This window comes from Equus przewalskii, chromosome 13 (assembly GCF_037783145.1).
Source record: "Equus przewalskii isolate Varuska chromosome 13, EquPr2, whole genome shotgun sequence".
NCBI classification, from domain to species: domain Eukaryota; kingdom Metazoa; phylum Chordata; class Mammalia; order Perissodactyla; family Equidae; genus Equus; species Equus przewalskii.
The window spans coordinates 10370672-10394027 of NC_091843.1; the positions used below are offsets into that span (position 1 = coordinate 10370672).

Consider the following 23356-nt stretch of genomic DNA (forward strand, 5'->3'; position numbering starts at 1 on the left):
AGGCACTGTGGTGGTGTGTATTAAAACTTTTTTAAATGTATGTTTCCTGCAATATTGAACCTAGAGAAACACCCATATTTGAACGAGGATGTGAGTTGCAGCATTAGTCCCATCAGCAAAGTGTTGAAAGAAACCAGAATGTCTGTCAAAGGAGGAATGGCTCAAGAAACCGTGATCTGTAAGGAAATTCCATGTAGCAGGGTTAAAAAAAATACGTTATAGTTTTCATATGTTTAATAATGTATCTCAGTGAAGAAAATCAAGTACAGAAAAATGCATACAGTGTGTTTTATGTAAAAAAACAAACAAACAAACCAAGCCAGATATGTTATCTGGGTACATGTACATGAGTGACAATGAAGAGAGAGAAAGGTCTGGACAAAAAGCACCAAACTACCAACAACCAATACTACCTGCATGGGTGCCTGTGAGGAGAGGCAGGGCCCTGGGACTAGGAGGGCCGGGGCGTCAAAGGGGACATGTGCCTTATCTCAATTTGTTTGATGTTTATATAGTACAATATAGTATAGTATAATATAGAATAATACATAAATATATATGCAGAGAAGGTACTCATGTATTATTTATTCAGTAACAACTTGAAAATAGTTGTCGGGGGAAAAAATTCTCAGATATATTGTTACTCACAGCTTGCTCTTTCCTCTTTGACTTCCAGGCCACAAGCTTTTCCCTGTTTGATATTGATTTGTTTCAACTGTACCTGCCATTCTGATTGGCATCGATGATACCAATAACAGCAAACACTCACACAGCACTTGAGATAAGCTCACACATGTTAAACATTTCATGTATATTATTGCATTTAACCCTCATAACAACCATACGAGAAAGGTACTGTTAATACCCCATTTTACGGATGAAGAAAAGACTGAGAATATAGGAGCTAATTAATTTGCTCAAGGTCACATAGCCAGTAAAAAAAAAAGTAATATGGCATCCTAGTTTGCACTCTTTATCCTTTCTTTTTTTTTTTTTTTTCAGGAAGATTAGCCCTGAGCTAAGTGCCGCCAATCCTCCTCTTTTTACTGAGGAAGGCTGGCCCTGAGCTAACATCCATGCCCATCTTCCTCTACTTTATATGTGGGACGCCTACCACAGCATGGTGTGCCAAGTGGTGCCATGTCCGCACCCGGGATCCGAACCGGCGAACCCCAGGCCGCGGAAACGGAACATGCATACTTAACCGCAGCGCCACAGGGCCAGCCCCTGCACTCTTAACCTCTATGGTATACGTTCCATACAGGAGGTGCTTAAAAGCAGTATTGGGTTGGGGTGCAAGGGGTAGGTTTGCAGAGGCCTTAACTTGAAGCTGCTTTTGCACTTGATGTCGAGATGGAGGACGTCAGTTGTCCATCCAAAGAAGGTAGGGGGATGCTGACGGAGACTCTGAGAAGAACAACAGTGTCCAGCCCAGGCACCACTACCGAGCACCAGATTCAGGAAGGGCAGCAAGGACAAATGAAGGAGACTCAGTTCTCATCTCCCATTTGAGAATCAGATTGAGAGGCGCATCTCCCATCTCATCCAAATGCAAAGGGAAGGGAGCCAAGGTTCATCCATTTGTCCACATTGATTAGGAAATCAACTTCCAACTAGACATGACTCATAATGTTGCACGGCCATGCTGCCAAATGGGCGATGATAAGGGGGAACAAGTGCATTCAACTAACGCTGAGCAGAGGCTCGTGTGACCTCGGAAAAGATGGAGTATAGCCAATACATAATTTAATGCCAGGATCTCTCTAGCTCTTTCTCTTCAAAATTTATCAAAGTGGATTCAGTTTTAAAACGTATGAATAAAACATTCTCCTGCATCTAGCTATCTTAGGATTTGGAGGAGTCATTTGAGGAGTCTTCACTCCTTGGGTACCAAATAGTTTGTCCATTACCGGTCCCACTTGGAACTTTGGAAAATTTAGTCGTTATGGGGCAGGACTGTCAGGATTCCCACGACCCATGGTCAGGAAAGCTGTCCCCCAGTAGGATAGCAGACCATTCATTTTGGAGAACTGAGCATTTTGACATTTTCTCCTCAAGAGGTCGTCTCATTGCTCTCTTCTGTTCAAGAAAGTGATAAAATGAACCCAAGATGAGGGCAGGGGAAGAAGACCCCACTGAACGCATTTTTCAAAAAAAATTTTTTAATGATAAAGAAAATAGAAATGGCTCCTTCTGGGGTTCCCCATCACCCTCTGGACAAATCCCAGCTTCTTCACCTGGCACTCGGAGCCTCAAGGTTCCAGCCCTCGTCTGTCTTCCTTCCACATCCATGTCACCTCTCAGCTCTTCCCAGGTTCTCTCTCTCTCTTCATTCCTTCACCTCATGATTCCTTCTAGTCTTGTCAGACACGGGGCAGGTATCGCCCCTGCCCTCCTCCCACCCTCTGCCCGACTTCCTAATCAAGTGTCTGCTTACTTCTCTCTCCCTCATTCGTCCCCACAGTCCTTGCCAGGCAGGAGAATGCAGCAGGCACGCGCTTAAACTCTGGAGCCAAGCGTCATGGTTCAAATTCCGGTGCATCTTGGGCAAAATGACCTAATCATTTTGAGCCTCAGTTTCCTCATCTGAGAAATAGGGATGATAACAGTACCTACCCCACAGAGTTGTCATGAGATCTGACTGAGTTAATACATGGAAAGTGCTCAAAATAGCGACTGGCAGAGAGTAAGCAGCCAGTAAACTATTAGTAGTTCTCATTGCTTGCATTTTTTGCTGTTATTGCTAAATATAGAGGCTGCATTTTGTAAATGTCTGTCCTCAGGGCCTACTAGGTGCTCAACAAAAGTCTGATGTCTGAATGAAGGGAGAGAGTGAAGGAGGAAAGAAACAGCCTGACCCTGAGCGGCCTTCCAGCTCTCAATTCCACCCTGCTTCCCTGACTCTCACCGCCGGAGGCCGTGCTCCTCACACGGTCCTCACACTGCCCAGAGCTCTGGCCTTCTGACTGCCAGGAAGTCACTCACCGCATCCCAGAACTCTGAGCCCCCTGGGACACGGAGCCAGCGTTAATTTAAGGCACTGAAGTCCCTCTCACTTCCAGCTGAAGTCATTAGGGAAGGGAGGCAAGAAGCAATGGGCCCCTCAGCTCGGCCTCAGGCTCCGAGGGCATCTCTCACTTCCCCAAAGGAAACCGACCGAAACTGAAAGCCCAGGGCTGCTCTGGGCCGTGCCGCAGAGGCAAGGCTGGTTTAGGCAAAACCGTCTTGCTCCTCGCTCTCCCATCGCCACCAGCCGTTCAGGCATTCAGTTATCATTCACTGGGCACCTACTGCGTGCAGATCCTATTCCCAGCACATGGAGATGAGTCGGACAGTGACTGTCAGAGAGCTCTCGGCACAGCAGGGGCGACAGGCCTGTAAGGAGGCCATGACCGTTCAGGGTGCTAAAGGCCTGCAAGAGTGCCTAACCCAGCCAGGGGCGAGTGGGGGACAATCAGGGCAGGCTTCCGGTGAGCAGGGACTGTTTCTTCCACCCTTGGTCCTTTTTCTCAGGAGCGCCAGTGAGGAAACAACATCTGAAGTCACAGACACCATTGTTGTAAAGCAGCAACACCCCCTCGAGGCCCACGCTCCCAGATGCGACCATGCTCAGCCTGAAGCGCCACCATGCCAGTGGGGGCAGCAGCCGCATGGCAAACCCTCCTGTCACTTTGGGATGACACGCACTATAAGCAGATTTGGGCAAGCTTGCCAGCTGCTAGCAGGGGAACTGACAGAGGGACTGCGCTCCGCTCCGGGGATGGGAGGCAGCTGTAAGTTGAACCATTGACTTTCCTCTTCGGATCTTCTTCCTAGTGCATGTGACAAAGGCAAGAAAGCATGGCTGCTGGGAAATCTTCTTATTCCCATTGAATAAGCTCTTTCTACTTCCCCCTCAGGCCCTATGTTCCAGCCTTCTGACCCCCTATGCAGTCTTCTGAACATGCCATGCTCTCTCATGCACTCCTACCCTCCCTTTTTTAGCCTACTTAACACTTATTTGTCTTTCAAAATTCAGCTATGGGCCACCTCCTCCAGGAAGCCTTCTTTGACTTCCTTCTCCAAATCAAGTTAAGAACACTCTTGTTTCCTAAGCTACCAAACTTATCACAACACATAGCAATAGTTTACTTGTAGTTCACTCCTAACTGGACTGTGCTCCCTTAGTGGACAGGAAGTTTTATTTCCACAGCCTCAACACCTAACAGGAAGTCAGTACAATCATAAGTGTTCAAAACGTATTTGTTGTTGGGATAAATAAACAAACGAGTAAGATGTTGGAGGGCATTCAAACAGCTGGAAGGGAGGGAGGGCTTTTACGGTTCTCAAAGCCTATCCAAGCAGCATAGCGGCCAGGCTGGTAGCCTCTGGAGCCAGGCTGCCTGGGACTAAACCCTGGTTCTGCCATTTACTAGCTGTGTGACTCTGGACAAGTTACTTCACCTCTTTAAGAGCCTCTGTTTCATCGTCTGAAAAAAATGAGGACAATAAAACTGCAGGCCCCAGAGAGTTATTATAAGAATTAAATGAGACAATGCACGTAAAACACTTAGTATCAAGCCTCGTGCATAATAAGCTCCGATTAAATGTCAGTTATAATATTATTATCAATCCTATTATTATCGGCGGGCTGTCCTGCCTCAAAACTTGTTTCACGTCTCCTTAACTTCACAGCATTCAAACTCAGCCAATTTCTGCTTCTTCCTTTTGAGGAAACACGTTTGTAACTGTGTGTATGAGTTAGCTGATGGCATGCGGCTTAGCTAATTTAGGATGAAGGAAGGGACATTAAGTCACACAACTGCGATTTAAGGGAGACTTTTTTAAATGCAGGAATAAAACGACAACTAAGCCGAAAGTGAACCAGCGTGACCGTGCTCCTCAGCCCTCAGAAGCAGGTTAACCGAGCACCTTCAATCTCCCCGCCAGACAGGAAGCACTGCTTAAGCGAGGCTTCTCCCCCCGCGCGTCCCCAGGGCCCTCGGGGGTGATAACAAAGGCACACAAGCCCGACCGTTGGTAACACCTTCTCCCAAACAGAAAGTGGCAAACTTGCATCTAAAAATGAAACCAAGCTTCTCGGGAGGGAAACAGGGACGAAGGGAGGTGGGTGGGGGAAGAGAGCATCTTTTCAGAGGAAAGTGAGGTTACTTGTTGCCGTAGTCGATTTTGGACGTGACTTTCTGCTTCAGTTCCTTCAGCTCGTCCTTGGGCAGCGTTCCTGAGAGGAGCTGGGACCGCCACTCCATCAGGTCGTACATCATGGACTGCACCTGCAGGAATCGCTCCTGTTTGCTGGCCTAGGAGACAGGAAACAATTTACAGTCACCTGTGCAGAAGGTGCTTGGGCATCCATTTAACAAACTGTGCCCAAGTCAGGCGAGCATGTTCAGTGGCCACGGCTTGAGCATCTCTCCTGGCCCTTGCCCAGCTATATGAAAGGATTGGGTGGTGGGTAATCTCAGTCATTGACATATTTCCTCCCGCTAGACCATAGGGGTTTCCCAAAAGGACAAGTGATAATCCCAATCACTTCTTGGTTAAAGAAAGGGTGACTTCTGACTCTTATTCAAAAAGATACTTGTCGAACAGGAATGCCTTGAACATCTGCTGTGATGCATGTCCTAGAGCTCAGGTCCTTTAAGGCTGGGAACCAGGGCCATTTCTCTGTGATAAAGACCCTTTTCTAAGGCAGTGTTCCCCCAAGTGTGACATGTGTACAAACCGTGGGACACAAAGACACAAGATTAAGTAACATGGACCCATATGGCAATTATCTTCTGCTCTCTTTCTATCCTTCTGCTTACAGGGAGGAGAAAGCTGCAGTTTCATGGAAGGGTCTTTAACCCCTCTCACATTTGTTCATTTCTTTCTTTCTTTCTTTTTGGTAAGGAAGATTGGCTCTGAGCTAACATCTGCACCAATCTTCCATCTATTTTTCATGTGGGATGCTGCCACAGTGTGGCTTGATGAGCAGTGGTAGGTCTGTGCCCAGGATACAAACCTGTGAACCCCAGGCTGCTGAAGCAGATCACGTGAACTTAATCACCACACCACCGGGCCGGCCCCTGTCAATCTCTTTTTTTAACAAAGAGAGGTCTTGGGCTCAGAGCTTTTGACAGGTACTATAACAAGCATTTAATAACACTGTCTTGTTTTCATTGTATTTATTTGAACATCGTTCTTCTAATTCTGCTAAGTACTTTTGACTTTCCATTTGGGAAAGCATGCATAGTATAATAAAAATTATATATATTTGGTCTTCATCCTCATTCTTGGCACCGAGCTCCTAAAACTCTTGGAATTTCCTGAGTGATAGGAGTGTCTTTTCTTATTCATAATGAGCCCCTTTTGGCCATATCTAAGTTTATGGTAATGACAAGACTCTTGGCAGCCTCCCTGCTAGATTAGGAGAGGGGCTGGATGCCAGAGGAACCAACCACGTGATAAGAGAGTTGGAATTTTCAGCCCACTCCCTCACCTCCCCCACCCTTAACCTCCAGGGAGGGCAGAGGGGCTGGAGACTGAGCTCAATCCCCAATGGCCAATGATTTAATCAATCGTGCCTGTGGAATGAGACGCTGACGAAAACCCTCCAACAGTAAGGTTCAAGGCGCTTTCCAGACAGTGAACACATCAATGTCCTGGGAGGGTGGCACGCCCAGAGAAGGCATGGAAGCTCTGTGCCCAGCCCCACCCTGGCACCTTGCCCTGTGTGTCTCTTCCATTTGGCTGCTCCTGCATCGTATCCTTTCTAATAAAACAGTAATCATAAATGTAGCACTTTCCAGAGCTCTGTCAGTTGTTCCAGGGAATGACGGAACCTGAGGTAGGAGTGGGGAGGAATCACGGAAACCTCCAAACTTGTACCAAGTTTGGACAGCAGTGCAGTAGCCTGGGCACCTGAGACTTGCAACTGGCATCTGAAGTAAGGGCCATCTTGTAGGACAGAGCCCCTAAACCTGTGGAGTCTGACGGAACTCTGGGTCGTCAGTGTTAGAAGTGAAGTGAATGGGTAGGGCATCCAGTTGATGTCAGAGACTTGGAGAACTGTTGTTGGAATGATGGAGCTATGAAAGCCCTTAGGTAAATTACTGAAGTTTACTAAAAAGAGAGCCAATTTAGGTATGAAGTAAATATTATACAAGTGGTATAAAGATATAGCAAGAATCATGAAGGTGATACTGGAAAACTGGGAGTTTAAGGGTCTCTGGACTTGCTAGTCAAAGATTTCCTGAGGGAAAATGCCAAGCTTCCCCAGTGCACGTGTCCGGGAGGTCTTAAAAGGGTAGTGGAGGTGAATAACTAACCACTTTAGCCTCAAGTCTACTGTTTCCCCTCTAAACTTTCCTAACATCTTTTGGGAAACTTAAAGAACTGGACGTGCCAATGACCATATATTATGAAATATCCCCATGTGAGTTACATTTATGAAGGCAAGAGTTAAGTCTACAAATAGCACATATACACCAGCAGGTGTGCACCGCGCGGTAAGAAACATGCAGTCACCTTTGGTTGACATTTTCACTCTCAGCTCAACGGTTTGCTTAGCTAACTGCTTTCATTAGGAGCTTTAGAAGCACAAAAGGAGGATTTAAAATTAGATTTGCTTCAATACAGCGAAAACACATGCAAAATACATTCTTTGTTTTTCCAGGGTCAAAGCTTCCTCGTAGATCTGAGGGCAAAAGCCTTTAGTTAGTTAATATATGAGAACAGTATTTCTCAAGGTGTTATCAGCAGACCAAATCAAAATCTCCTGAGTTTACTAAAAACGCAGATTACCAAACTCCATTAAAGGAAGTTTTATTTTTTAACAGTTTTCAAGGTGACTCTTATGCATACTTAAGTTTGACAACTTTTGCACTAGTTTAAAAACAGAAGGATCACACCAGACCCCATTTATGATGGCTCTGTCATTAGCTTGCTGTGTGACTTTGAAAACATCACCTAACCTCTCTGGGCCTGGACATCCTCATACATTATACTGTTCATTCTATTATGCCACTAAAGCCACTTTGGCCTGCTCTTCTCAAGGCTAAATTCCAAATTTGAACCAAACCAAAGACTGCAAGAAGCTTCCATCCCAGGGAGCAGGGTTTTGAGTCTCACCACATAGAGCTGTTTCCAGATGCTGCCCCATTCCCAAAGTGTCGTTGTCACTTCTTGTGCCAGAGGAATTTCTGCGGGAATGATGTTCTCGATATTTCTATTTAAGGTGGGAGAGAAAACGGTGTGAAATTGAGACCCAGATGCTAACAAGATAAAATGCTGGCAAGTTTGCATTAAGTTGCAGCTGCTGAGCGAGGCCTTGCTGGCTTGAGACTGAAGCGCCTCCAATAACCACAGCAGTTACCTTATGCAAATGCAAGGGACTTCCTTTTCAATGTCCTCCTCACTGGCGTGGGCCCTTCAAGCTCATTATTCAGGATTGTTCTACTTTAATACAATTCAAAAGCAGCTGCCAGTGAAAAACTTGTTTCTCCAAACTTACTAATACCCCTCAGAATCAGATCTGAACACGAATCAATTTGGATTAGATCTCCCATCAAGTGAGGGAAAGGAGACACCCAAATAAACACAGGCAGGAAGAAGACGGATCCGCTGAGCAACCTTCACATCTGCCAAGTCCAGTTTTTAAAGCAGACAGGACAGAGACATCCACGAGCCATTAAAGTCAAGTCTGGCAGAGAATGGCTAGTACCTTCTTTTCTCAACTGTCACTTCCTTGATGTGTATAAAGGATTTAGGAAAAATTCCCTGTTGGAAATAAAATAAGATAAATATAATAAATTAAAATGACATATCCTTACAGAAATAACGGACCCCAAGTCTTTACGATTTTCCCAAAAGCCACTGATTGGTAAAACCCTTAAACTTTAAAGGAATAATTCCAGAGTCAGACAGAGTAGGGGTAGATTCTCGATCTACTCTTTTATTCTAGTTCCCCTCCGGTTCTCCATTAGTTGTTCTAGATCCCACAATAGCCCTGGATTCCAAAGGATGCTCCAACCCCTTGTGGACACTTGTCCTATCAGATGGGCCAGACAGGAGCACTTGAAAGACTCGCTCTGCGTTAGACAAGGCCCTGCCTCTCCCCTCCCGCCCAGTTCTGGGAAGGCAGTCTCCCTCCACAGTCACCACAGCGGAAGGTCAGGTCCTGAAGCAAGAGTGTCCCTGGCGTGTAAGCTAGTTCAGTATGAGACCTATTGACCCTGGATTTATTTTACTGTTCTTTAGAGAGCACAGTAGGACCATGCCTCCCACACGGCATGTCAGGGAGGGAGAAAGAAGCATCTGTAATTTCCTTGCTCCATAAGCTTGGCTAAGTTAACGAGAGAAGTTTATCAATCACTTGCGAATTCCTTCATAAATTCAACCAATGTGCACACTGGGACATCCGGTCGCTGTGCTGGACCCACAAGCGGTTAAGGAGACAGCAAAGCAAGTGCCTGCTGTCGTGGACATGACAGTGTAATGTGGGGTTGGAATGAGTGAACCCCACTAGGGCAGCCACGGCCCTGTCCTTTCTGCGTCATGTTGGACACCCAGGTGAGGAAATGATGAATACCCCACACAAATCTAAAGAACAGCAGCAGAAGATAAATTTCAAATAAAAAGTGCACAACTCCACGGGGACTCGAGGAAGGGAGAAATCATATGTGGTCGACATATCAGGAAAAGTTTCTTGGAGGAGAGAGCTCTGGAGGTTGGCCTGAAAGAATGAGTGCAAGGAGAGGGAGTCGAGGCACAGCGAGTACCTAGGCGTAGAGGTGGGAAGGCACTGGAAGCCAGCAGGGAGGGACGGGCCAGTTTGCTGAGGAGCAACGGTGGGACATCACTGCCCAGGGGCGCGGCAGGGCCGTATACCACATCCAGTATTGTCCCACATAAAAACAAATTGACCTTACCTGCAACAGTTTGTGCTTTATGAGGTATCCCCTATACCAGTCTGCAAGAGAAAACAAAGAAGCAGGTCTCTCATCTATTCTTACGTGTTAGTTGCTGGTTTTGTTGTTGTCGCTCCATTTGTTTGTTTTTTAACCAGCAAAGAGACTGCAGCAAAGTGCTTTAGACCTTAGGTACAGCTCAGAGCCTGGAAACCCCCGGGCTGCAATAATTTGTTCAATTGGTCACCAACATCTCCAAAAAGTGTCTAAAGATACAGGGATTACACATAAAAATGCAAATTTCCTCCTTCTTTTGAAAACACAGGAGGCCGAGCGATGGTGGCCAGCGCTCCCCGTGGCCGCAGTTGGCTGGCGGGGAGGGATAACTGGTCCCGTCAGATAGAGCAGGCGTCTCCGCTCTGCCTTCACTTACCTCCACCGCCTGCCTGGGTCCCATGTTCACATGCGTGTTCCCAACCTCTCTTTAGGGACACAGAAAGGCTGAAAATAACATCCACAGTTCTAACAGCAACAAATGGTGTCTAAAACGTAATTTGCAAAAGTTTGTTGTTACAAAACAGATGAGTTCAGGGATGGATAAAAGGACAGGAATTTGAAAAGATTCTTCCCTTTGCAGGACTTTCAAAAATGATTCAATTAACAGAGATCCAAATTGCACACAGTCCTCGGACAAAATGATCCTCCATGCAGCCAGTATGGATGATTATAATGAGTCCACCGGCCTTTGAAACGATTCAAACATAGCCAAGTAGTGACATTTGTCATCTTTGTAAATAAAGAGTGTCTGCTGGGAGCCTCATTAATGAATCCTCATTACTGGGCTGACAGACTGTTGTTGGAATATGTTCTCAGCAGACATTTGCGTAGGCCCCAAGACAAACAACTTACAACGCAGTCACCCCTCAGAGGCAGAAGCCAGTCCGAGGGTTAGGCCTTAAGGAAAGTTATAAAGCAACGGGAACCCATGGTGGCTCCTATTTTGAGAGACAGAAAGAGAAAAGGAAGGAGAAGGAAAACAGGAAGAAACGGAAGCTGGAGAAAAAGACTCGGATTTGGAATAAAGCACCATTCTAAGCACTCTTTGAATATGAAGACTTTTAATCTTCAAAAGAACCATACGTGGTCTGAACTGTAGCTATCCTATTTCACAGAAGAGTGCCTGCCTGAGGCACAGAGAAGTTAAGTGACTTGCCCAGGGTCACACAGCCAGTAAGTAACAGTATCAGTATTTGAATGTAAGCAGCCATCATACTGTGTTTCCTGTCTAATGGAGGAAAGAGCATGGTGGTTGCCTAATATTTCCATTCTCCCAACATCTGAATCCCCAAAACTACATCCTCACTAAGCTTCTTCCCATCTGAACACTTCCAGTGGTGGAAAACTTACTGCTTCATGAAGCAGCACATTCTATTTCCACACTCCTCTAACAATTTGTCCACAACTCTTGGTAATAATTAACCATTAACAATTGTGCTAATCCCTGCTGAGTGCTTTCTGTGTGTTAGGAACTCTGGTAAAGTTTTTTGTTTTGCTTTTTGAAATTATAAATTAATCTTCACAACAATCCTATAAAGTAGGTACTATTACTGCCTCAATTCTGCAAATGAAAAGAGAGAGGCACAGAGAGATTAAGCAACTTGCTCATGGTCACGCAGCTAGTGGGTGACGCAACTACAATTTAAATCCAAGAATCTGACTCCAGAGATGACACCCTTCAGCATCGCACAATAACAACCCTCTTTATTTCCAGTCCTTCCCCATCCCACCAACTAGACATGAAAGCATATTTGTAATATCACTAGCTATCATTTATTGATTGCTTAATACAAGAAAAACTGTATGCTAAGTGTTATACATGCATTCTCTCATTTAGTCCTCTTATCAATACTGCGAGCTAAGTATTATCATTCCCATTTTATAGATGAAGAAATTGAGATTCCAGTCAATTGATGTCCTGGGCCAAATCACACAGCCAGAGTTCAAGAAGTCTGTGTGGCTTCGAAGCCAGCCCTCAAAGCTATTCCACCACATTGTCCCCTGTGCAGTGAGCACAAATACAGACTAGGGTCTTTTAGCTGCAGTGACTCGAACACACTTGATCACCAAGGCCACCAAAATCCACCAGAAAGATGGAAAACAATCAAGGGACCAATAGTCTTACTCAAAGCTCATGCCCACATCTGCATCTCCATGATAGGGGCTCCACCAGGGTCCCTTGACTTCCTCCTCCAGGGACTTGGCCTGCTCTGACCCTTGAGACTCAGTTACTTGCACACACCTTGCAGGTTTCCTGATTCTCTGAACTTCAGCTCACTCCTGAGCAAGGAATGTGTTGACTCTTACCCAACATACACATTCTGGCTCCCAGATTCAAGTTCAACCAACACTGATGGTGCACCAACTGTGTGCATGACACTGGGCTAGAAGCTTTCAGAAATAACTCCCCAGTGACCCTTGACGAGAAGGGCCTAGCACCACCTCCACTTGCTAGATGATGATAATGTAACAACTGCATCAGGGCTGTCCTTAAGACTTTTTCTGACATCCCTACCCCTGGGGTCATTGGTCTCCATGACCCTTGATGCCAGCTCCCTAATCTGGTCACCGGTCAACTATATCCAGCTGTATTCCAAGACCTGACTGGACAGATAACAATAGTTGACACACATAGCAAAATCCACAACAACAGACACCATGCTCAAAAGCAGGCTCAGTGTAACACAATGCTTACCATATCCCAGGACCTGCCCCTGGGCTCAACCCCCTTTCCAGTTAAACAGCAGCCAGGGCTTTTTGGCTAACTCTACCTATGAGACAAGCACTTTTTTTTTTTTTAATAGAAAACTCACAAAGTGCATCTTGGGGGAAGATGAGAAAAAGGAAATTTTTTACCATCTTCTGGACAATTAAGAAGTGCCGATTACTCAAATTGTCTTCCCTTCCCACATCCCAAATACCAAAATGAAACGTACTTAAATTCTCCAGTCACCTAGGAGCTGCGGGGGAAGGAGGAGAAGGAGGAGAGAGAAAAATATCTCGGAACATCAAGAAGGAATCCACGGCCTAGTGATCCAGTCCTCTCTCTGCCATCTCCGGGCAGTGGGATCTTTGGTCACGTCACTTAAGTCTCAGAGTTTTCATTTGTAAACTGAGGGAAATAACACCCACCCCACAAGGTCATTGCAAAACCCATTCTTTAAATAGGACTATGAGGGAAACCATATCTGGCAAAGGTACAAAACATTGGACGGGATGAAAACATAGCTACCTCAGGATAAGTGTGACCTATAGCGTGGAGAAAAAGATAACGGAAAAGGGGAGGGGGAGACTGGGGGCTTTAACTGCATCTAAAATTTCTATTTCTCAAAAAAAACTGAAGTAAACGTGGAAAAATGGTTATATTTGTTTATCTTAGCGGTGAGTGCCTGAGTGTATTTTACTATCCCGTGTGATTGAGATATCTAATAAAGATCAAACGGAAGCATGGGCCTGTCAGTGGTCAAGACTACAAGTTCTGGAATCAAAGCCTGGGTTTGAATGGGGATCTACAACTTCCTGCCTGTGTGACCTTAGACAAGTTACTGCATTTCTCTGAGCCTTGGCTTCCTCTTCTATAAAATGGGAATAATAATAGTGCCTGTCTCCTGAGGCTTAAATTAGATAAGGAACTCAGAGTTTGCCCAGTGCCTGGCATACGGTGAGTGTTCAAAGATTAGTAAATACCATTCTTTCTTTTAAGAATCAATAATAATAAAAATAATAATCAACCAGAGAAAGTCGGGCATGTTTTCCATTGTTTTGTTTTGAGGAAAATATCTTGGAGTAAATTTTAGGTTACTATAGCTAATTTATTTCAGAGGAACTTTATTTAAAAGAAAGTAGGATCATTCTGAACTTTGCAATGACCCCTTACACATTTTCTGAAAATGAAACCAAATGATTAGCTATGTGAAAAGATTTTTCAATGAAGATGTCAGCATTTTATTAAAAAACAGAAGTTATTAGATGAAAGAAATAGTTGAATCCTTAAAATAGACTTGACCATGCACAAACAATAAGTATTTTTTTCTCTTAAACTGGAAGTAAATCTATAGTTTGTCAGAAATAATGTAGCCAAAAAATGTGAATCTGAAGAATTTTTTTGCCAATACTTTATAGCAAGTATATAAACCAAAGTGATTTGAGTTTATAAAAATGTAAACTTGTGTGAACAAAACTTGCACTATACCAGATTTGAACACCTAGTGAGATTCACATTCATACTAAATTTTCAGCTGTGTTCTTTTTGCATTCATTTTTTACTTTTATTAAAGGTTCAAAACCAAAAAAAAGGAAAAAATCCATAACAACAAACTAAACGAGACATGCTTCAAATTCAATATAATGGAAGTTTACTGACCAACGTTTGCATGGCACCCTCCTTCAGAAGGAAGAACGCTTCACTTACAAACTTCCCGTAATGAAACATCTTTACTTCAGAAAATGAAGTCCCTTTCACACCGACCTGTCTCTAGAGCAGACCCGAACAAAGAGCCATCTCTCTGCAAAGTGGTGCACTAAAAAGATACCCTGTTAAGTGCTCACAATGTCCGCCTCTTATCCTGAAAGCAAAGAACTTAGATGAGTCAAGATCACTCTCGGTGGAGCTGTTAGTACGGAAGATGCTAATGCTCTGGCTGTACCCCACTCTGAGTGGTGGAGTCAAAACTCTTCACACGGAGATCTTCGCAGCTGAACCAAGATGACGTAACGCATATGTGCTGACTTAGAAAGAACTCCAGGTATTTTTAAGTGAGAAGAGCAAGTCTCAGAACGGCATGCACAGTGTAGTCCTGTTTCTAGAAAATGACAATAAAAGCTGTGCCTTACCTGAAAATAACAAAAGACCCTGTGTCAACCTCCTTCCTCCCCTCCCCTTGTTTCATTTTACCAGTAAGTGAAATTCAAAAGCTTCTTGGGAACTACTGTCTAGAAACTCCATTCTCTTCCCCACCAGTGGGTCTCCGTGACTCGGACAAGCATGCGCATCAGTAGTTGAATGAGACTTCCCCTGTTGTTCCAGAAAGGAACCCTCAGGCAGCAAATAACTGAGGGTGGAGCAGACATTCCCTCTGAAGGGCTTATAAAGAAGAGTCTAAACAAGTTGGGCTACCCGTAAAGATCATCCCCCCACCACAGTCTACATAATCAGAAGACAGAGGGGGACAGAGAGGTCTTCGGAAGTGGCAGTTGTTGCCTTAGGAATGCATGGTATAGCTCCCTCACCCTAAAAACAAACCCAAGCATGAGGGTGCAGCCCAGGAGATTTACTCAGAGACGTTGGGGGCAACTGGCATCTCATTCCCTACCTGGCTACTCATGTAGGGGACTGGTTGATCTTTGGGTTTATTTGATTAGGGAAGACAGAGAATTGGAAAGAGAGCACCCCCAACTCCCTACCACCCCCAGTCTTGTTTAAGCTAAGGAATGGGAAGGAGGAGGGGAGCAGTGAACTGGATATGGGATTAAAGTCTTCTTTTGAGATGTCATTAAATATCAGGAAAGATATCAACCAAATATGACTGCAGGAGGCGATTGGGGAAAAATAACAGTTTTTTTTTTTTTATTTTTATCCCCCCATGAGGAGTTCGGACTGCTCAATAAACACATGCATTTTCCACATCTAAAATCAGGACACAGAATGCTTATGATGCCTCTGGGTAGAAGAGGCAGTCTGAGAGATATAATATGGACAAAGAAATAAGCATTAGAATGTCTAAAGCTTAGCAACAGGTATCCTTCCAAACTGTTTGAGTTTTTATCACAACAAAACACTATCTTTATAATAAAAAGTTAATCAAAATGTTTGAGCTCTAGTGAAAGGAAATTCATTCATGTCTAAGGTTCCAAGTCAGGTTCTTTTTATCACCATTCATCCCACTGAGTAAATTTAGTACAAGGCAAGGCGTGCTAGCCTCATCCATTCCAGAAGGCCAGCTTCCAGGTTCCTGGGCCATATTGTAAAGATGAATACCTGCCAGTCTCAATGAGCTCTGTATAAGCAGGGCATAGATAGAATTCACTGACACAGAGCACCCAGGAGCCAGGCATGCTGTTAGACAGCTTCTCTACTTTCTCTCATGTTATCCTCGTAACAAGCCCAGGAGCAAGGTGATGCGAACCTATTTCACAGACGAGAAAACAAGCCTACCTACCCAAGGTCACTCAGCTGGTGGGTAGTGGAGAAGAGAACAACTTTCTGATTCAAAAGCCCGTGCTCTTTCCTTTCCACTTTTTATTTTTTTGGGGGGAGGGGAAATTTAAAAACAATTGAAAAGCACAAAGAATAAAATAACAATTACTCACATTCCTACCACCTAGAATTAATTATTGCTAATATCTGGGAAACATGCTTTGAATCTTCAAGACTATATTATTTTTGTCTAAAATTGATTTGTGCTATTATAAAGAATTTCAACAAAGTAGAAAAGTACAATTCTAAAAGCTAAAGAATCATCCTGAATACTATTACCCAGGAAAAAAAAAAACACTATTAACATCATTCCAGTCCATTTTTCATTTATATTTTTACACATAGAATGACAGATGGATAAATAGATAAAATGCGATCTTTTAAATACTTTCATAAAAATCAGCATGTAGTAAAGACGCTATGTAAATAAAAATCTCACATCTCAAACAATCTTATTTGTATTTAACAGAAGAAAAAGAGGTCAAGTGAAATTGAAGGAAATGTTGAAACTTCAATTAAGTGTTTCTTCTTCACAAAAAAGATTTCCTAAAAACTCTCCTAAAATGAAAGTAGCTATGAAAAGTATTAAAAGATTAGAGTAGTTATGGTTTCTTTAATTAGGTGTTTCATTTCTAGTTATCATTGACCAACTCTGCTATGAAAGTGATATCATAGAGTTAATCTGATCTCTTCTATTCGCCTCCCCACTTCTCAGTTTTATCAGTTTTTTTACATTCTCCAGTTTCCTAACAATAACATTCTTTTTATTAGTGGAAATAAACTAATTCTATTAGTAGCCATAAATATTAGAACTTTTAATAGTAATTTTTATAAATCAATTCATTTGGACTCAATGCTCACTACTATTTTCTTTTATTGCAGCTTTTTAATTTCTATATTTAAAATTTTTTTTTTAAAGATTGGCACCTGAGCTAACATCTGTTGCCAATCTCCTTTTTTGCCTTCTTCTCCCCAAAGCTCCCCAGTACGTAGTTGTATATTCTAGTTGTAGGTGCTTCTGGCTCTGCTATGTAGGACACCACCTCAGCATGGCTTGATGAGCGGTGCTAGGTGCCCGCCTAGGATCTGAACCCGTGAAACCCTGGGCTGCTGAAGCAGAGCACACCAACTTAACCACTCAGCCACGAGGCTGGCCCCTTTAAATTTTGATTCATCTCTCAATTAGCAGGATTTTATTTTTCAAGTAGGTTTCTACAAGAAGGTTTCACAGGCACACCCAAGTTCTTTCTACTCTATCATTTTGACTTATTTTTGACCAACGCTGTGGTTTGCACTTTTCTCATATTTGCAGAGGAACTGTTTTCCAATCAGAATCATAGGCAGAATTCTCATCTGCAAAGAACACAACACCAGGGTGATCTCAGAGCACTTAGCTGTCCAAGGCCCTCAAGGAAACCTTAGGATCCCAGACATTCCAGTTCGAAAACTCTCTATTGGTATGAGTGTACACAGGATAGATCCTAATAATTCACAGACCAATTCCTCAGATATCCAGAATCATTCCAGTAGACTTCTGAACATTGTATTTTCAAAGTATTCATAAATTGGCAATCACTTACTAAATTAATAAGCTCACCTCTTTCTAGAAAGCTATTATAGCTGGTTATTAGAAGGATACATTAAAATAAGATTAATAAAATAGAATTAAAAATGGAAAACCAGAACCAAAGAGGTTAGAAGCAAGGACACTAACCCCAAAGACAAATAAAGGTGGCTTGAGTGAGCAAGTGTAGCCCTTCTAAAGGTCGGGCTCCAGGTCAGGGAAAGCAATGGCAGGCTCTGACAATATGCAACCTGTTTGGCCGGATTACCCCTCAAGCTCTTTCTCCAGATAAATTGCATGAAAAGAAGAGGAAAATACTCATCTGAATTTCAAAATGTAGGACACGGAAAATAATTACTATGGAGGAAAGAGTGCAGGCTTGCGGGCATGGGGTGGAGAGCACGGCCATGGGCTCCCCGTGTGACCCTAGGTGAGTCATTTCTCCTCCCTGAGCCTTGGTTCCTCACTGAAAACGTGAGGTGCGGGCCTGTTTCTCAGGATTAGCATTCAGTAGCACATAAGAGACACCGAGGAGAGTTGTCTTGCTGTTTTTATTTTCATTCTTTGCCCTTGGTGGACACCTAGAGTCTGCTTATCTGCCACGGGGTAGAACTAGATTTGTAAAAGAGAGGGTTGCACTGTGGGAAGGGGGCAGGGTGTTTGGAACCACACCTCCCCTCCCCCAGTCTCATTCACCCTGTGTGTAAAAGGCCAGACTGGGGTCTCCAGAGGCCTGGACACTGGAAAGTGCCTGGTATCCCCTCACCTACAACCTACAATAACAATAATACTAAAGCATAAAATTAATGTAAGGAAGGGGAACAAAGTTCTCATTTCCCCCATGATCACTCCTTTAAAGCTGTTTTGAAATATCAAACATCAAATTCTTTCCCCCCAAAAGAGATACTCTGTTTGTGTGCTTTTTGGTTTGTGTGTATGTGTGTCCGTGTGTCTATGTGTGTGCGTCTGTGTGTATACATGTCTCTGTGTGTGTGTATGTGCACCCCTACACTCATCTGCAGAATTGCCCTGGAAGTTACCTACAGCTAATCCAGTGCTGAAGGTACTCCCTGTCCTGCGGGTTGCTATGAGGAGTGACTAGACAAACATGTTAGACAGAACTTAGCACAGTGACCGCTAAAGATGGCTATTTCCATAGGGAACCTCCTCTACTCTGGCTGGCTGTTTGCCCTTGAGGGGTCCTCTTAACAAACGAACCCCTGCCTCCTGCCTGCCCCTCACTCCCATCCTTGGGCAGGAGGAGGGCCTCACCTGAGGGATTAGCTGGGGCAGGGAGGGACAGGGTCTGGGTGCTCAGCCCACTCTGCTCTTCTTTCTCCTTGCTCTGCCAGGCCACAAGAAGGACACACTCTATGCCCTCCTTGCAGCAGGATTACAGGCAGACCCAGGCAGGGAGAGAACTGTGGTGGTCCAGCTGTGCCAGTAGGGGCTGGGAGGACCTGCCTGACTGTGACCGCAGCAAGCTCATTTGGCTCTTTACCCAAGCCACACTCACAGTATCAATTTTATCAGTGACATAGGTGATATATTCATTTCTAATGGTCTGACTCATGAGTACAAGCCCATTAGCCTTTGTGTAAATTTTAACAAGCACCCGCAACCTCCACCACCACCATGAGTGAACACAGCCCAATAGACACTTGGCTTCACAAGAGGATGGCACCTCTTTGGGAAGAAAGAGATGTCACTCTGCCCAGGACAGGGCTCCCAGCTTGATGAAGGGAATGAGCAGTGCTCCCTGGAGCAGGCGCAGTGCCCAAACCACATGGTTGTGTACAGCAGTCCTCCTGGAATTAGGGGTATAATTTAATGGGCCTTCCAAAACCCTAATAATGCTTATTTTCCTTTATAATGGTAGTGATACTAATAAAGAAGTATAGCCAGAAGGTGTCACAAGCCCACACAGCCCCACGGCTGTGGCAAATGGACAGCACAATGAACATCAAACGATACTGTCAGGCTTTTGTGACTAAGCATAAATTCCTAAAATGACAAGGCATTATTTTCAGTAAATTCTAATTACTAACATTAGCAAAATGTATTTAAACAGACCACACACAGCTGCAGGCTCTGAGAGAAGGCTGGAGGTGCTGGGTCTGTACTGGGGGCATCCCAACACCATCAGCCAAGGATCCTGGCATCCGAAGGTCACCTGGGCCAGTGACTCACCTCCGCAGGTCTCCTGTATTCGTACCACATCACCAATCTGCAGGGAGAGCTGGAGGGTTCCACTCCCTTGGAAGTTGTATATGGCTGTGAAATGGAAGAGAGAGGCAGCCTGATGAGACCTCTGGATACCAAGAATCCTGCTCCTTCCTGCTCTCCCTGCCTTCAGCTTATCTGACAGCCATGCAGCCCACAGGAGCTAAACAAAACCAGTGGAGAAACTATTACAGGAGTCAACGCAGGCCCAGCCTGGCTCCTGAAGGCCTCCACTCATAAACTTAACTTGACCTCTCCCTAGCACAGGTTCTGCACTCCAGTCTGAGTGACAAAAAGGGTGTTTGTATCATCTACCATGGGTAGATTCCTTACTGTGGACCAGACATGTGCTCAGTGAATCTTCTCATTCCACTCTCACATCAACCCTGTGAGTTATAAACTGTGATCCCATTTACAGATGAGGAAACGGAGGTGCTGAGTAGTTAAACAATTTGGCGAAAGTCATTAGGTTAGGAGGTGATGGGAAAATCAGTATCTAACCTCCATATTTTCAACTGCTATGATGGTCTACTTGCTGCTCCCCAATTACTCCATCCTGGTGACAGCCTAAAATGCCAGTCTCTTCACTACTCAAAGGCCATAAAACCTTGATCATCTAAGGAAGCAATATCTTTCTTCTACCCAGCTCTAACCAACTTTTATTCCTCTAACTAAAGATGCCTATTCCTTGGCCTTCATCAAAGCAAATCCTTCAGGCCAGAGTCCTACTTCTTCCAAGAGGTCCTCCCTGGCTTCTCCAGGCCACACTAACCCTCCCTTTCCCAAGGGTTGGCAAGACTCACATGAGTAGTTACCATGCAATGGTGTACTCTGCCTTGCCATTGACACTGTCAGTTCCTGGGGAGAATTAGTTGGCTATGAACATGCCCAGAGTCCCGTCTGTACTGTCAGAGCCTCTGCTAATCCCTTGGAACATGTGATCACATCATACCATTGCAGTGCTCAGGTCCTGCTCAGCGTCACTTGCTAAGTGAGGACCAGAACACACTGCTAACCTAGATTAAGGATGAAGTCTGTTTCCAAGGGCTGAAATGCAACCACCAGCTTGGGATGTCTTCAAGGACAGAAAAGGACACTGTGTGTGGTTTGATTTAAGGAAAGACCCTCAGGAGGATGGACAGTATGATCCTACAAGGTTGTCATCATTCATTCATGTGGCAGATATTCAGTAAGTCCTCTGATGTGCCAGGCACCCACTAGGCACTGATCTTGCTCTTTTTGTGAACATACAAATAAATACAAGGTTACAAAGTATGATACATGTGACAGAGGAAATAAATAGGGTCTGGTAGAGAATAACAGAGGCCATCAGCTTTTGTTGGAGTAGTTAGGAAAGGCCTCCTGAGCCAATATATGAAGGATTTGAACAAATCAGCAATGGGGACAGCAAGAGGAAGGGCATTTCAGGAAGAGAGCATAACAGGTGCAAAGGCCCTGAGAAAGGAAGACACTTGGCATATTCAGAAAGCATAAAGGAAACTGCCATGGATGGAGTATGATAAGAGAGGAGGGAGTGACACAAGATGAGGATGGAGAGGCAGGGACCAGGTCATGCGGGGCCTCATGATGAGTTTAGACTTTATTCCAAGAGAACGGGAAGCTGGAGGATTTTATTTATTTATTTGGTAATAGCTTTATTGAGATAAAATTTGCCTATTTAAAGTACATAATTCAGTGATTTATTCACAGAGTTGTACAACCATCACCATGATTAATTTTAGAACATTCTTGTCACCTCAAAAAGTCCCACAAGTCCCAAGTGGCTACTAATCCACTGTCTGTCTCTGTAGATTTGCCTATTCTGGACATTTCATATAAATACAATCATACAATATTTGGTCTTTTGTGACTGGCGCCTTTCACTTAGCACAATATTTTTAAGATTCATCCATGCTACGTGACAGTAGCATCTGTCAGTATTTCATTCCTTTCTGTGGTTTTGAATAATATTCCATTATATGGTTAGACCCTCTTTGCTTACACATACTCCAGTGGATGGAAGGCTGAAGGGTGTTAAGCAGAGGAGTGATGTAAATCCATTATGCTTTCAATTGCTCTGGCCGCTGTGTGGAGAGTGGATGGAGGGAGGCAGAGTGGATGTGCAAGAGCCCATGAGGAGGTGGTTACTTTGTCTCTCTAATCCCAGTGGTCTCTGAACCAAGTAGAGACTCACTGCTGATATCCATGTGATCAAAAAGAGCAGAAGGCAGACTGAACTAAATGAGAGGAATCCTGAGTCCTCCTGGTAGTCCTACCATTGACTTAATTTATTCCTGCTCCCTTTCATCCTCAGTTTCCTCATGTCAACAAAACAAAATCCACTCAAAACTCCTTCTTAGGGTGGCATCAGCAAAAATGGTGGAGTGCTTGTCCCTCCAAAGCAGCAATAAAAAATCTGGCAAAAACTGTCAGAATCAACTTTATCAGAACTCTGGGAAATATTCAAAAGTTTACAGGAAGCAAGCAAATGCTTAATCAAGAAAAAGGTAACTGAAACCTAGTAAAGCTTTGTGGCATTTTTAATTTATCTTTGTGCCATCCTCTACTCTTCAACTCAGTTGTAGTCTTAAAGATGGTATTCCATGTCCAGTGTGGATTCCTGGGGTTGAAGGGAGCAGAGTGGAACTTGTCCCATGAAAATGTAGTTGACTATTTTGACCTGTCTTTGGCCTCTCTTAAGGACTAAAACCATGAGCTTGCCTTTATTTACCTGGCTTGGGATGTTCTTAGAGCAGAGAAGCTGCTATGCAAATGGTATTTGTCAAAAACATTTAAAGGCAAAAGAGGGGCAGGCTCTGTGGTGTAGCGGTTAAGTTCAGTGTGCTCCACTTTGGCAGCCCAGGTTTGCAGGTTCAGATCCTAGGTGTAGACCTACACCACTCATCAGCCATGCTGTGGCAGTGACCCACATACAAAATAGAGAAAGATTGGTACAGGTGTTAGCTCAGGGTGAATCTTCCTCAGCAAAAATAATAATAATAATAATAAATAAAGGCAAAAGAACCATATGCTCCCACATGGGGCAAAGAATATAAGTTGCAGCAAACAATAATCACACCAATAAGCCTGGGAGGAAAGGCTGAGGAGTGAAACGTTTTCAGGAATAAGAGCTTTGAAGAATACTCACAATACCAAGGAATCTAGAAGGCCATGCACAGGTTGGACAGATGCTGAGAAAGGATGTGAGAAAGCTCTAAGCTCTCAACTTTAGTTGACCTTCAAGCTCCATGCAGGCAGGAAATGCAGGATAAGGCAGAGTTGTAAATTGCCTGGTTAAGCATTGAAGGTATGCCCCAACACACACACACAGAGCCCAGTCATAAAGACCAGATTTTTTTCTTTCAATTCCAGACATTTATAGACTTCAGTGACCACATGCAACAAATAATATAGTCTTCACAAAAA

At 44.1% G+C, this 23356-nt stretch overlaps 1 protein-coding gene across 1 annotated transcript in view; it reads right to left on the minus strand.

Moving 5' to 3' along the window:
- DOCK2 (dedicator of cytokinesis 2) overlaps window positions 1-23356 on the minus strand; it is a 411398-nt gene that overhangs the window by 370462 nt on the left and 17580 nt on the right. The window contains exons 2-6 of the mRNA XM_070569049.1: window positions 19898-19981; window positions 9912-9952; window positions 8705-8760; window positions 8113-8209; window positions 5152-5300 (exon numbers count right to left, since the gene is read on the minus strand). Coding sequence (XP_070425150.1) covers window positions 5152-5300; window positions 8113-8209; window positions 8705-8760; window positions 9912-9952; window positions 19898-19981 — 427 coding nt within the window. The remainder of the gene's footprint in view (window positions 1-5151; window positions 5301-8112; window positions 8210-8704; window positions 8761-9911; window positions 9953-19897; window positions 19982-23356) is intronic.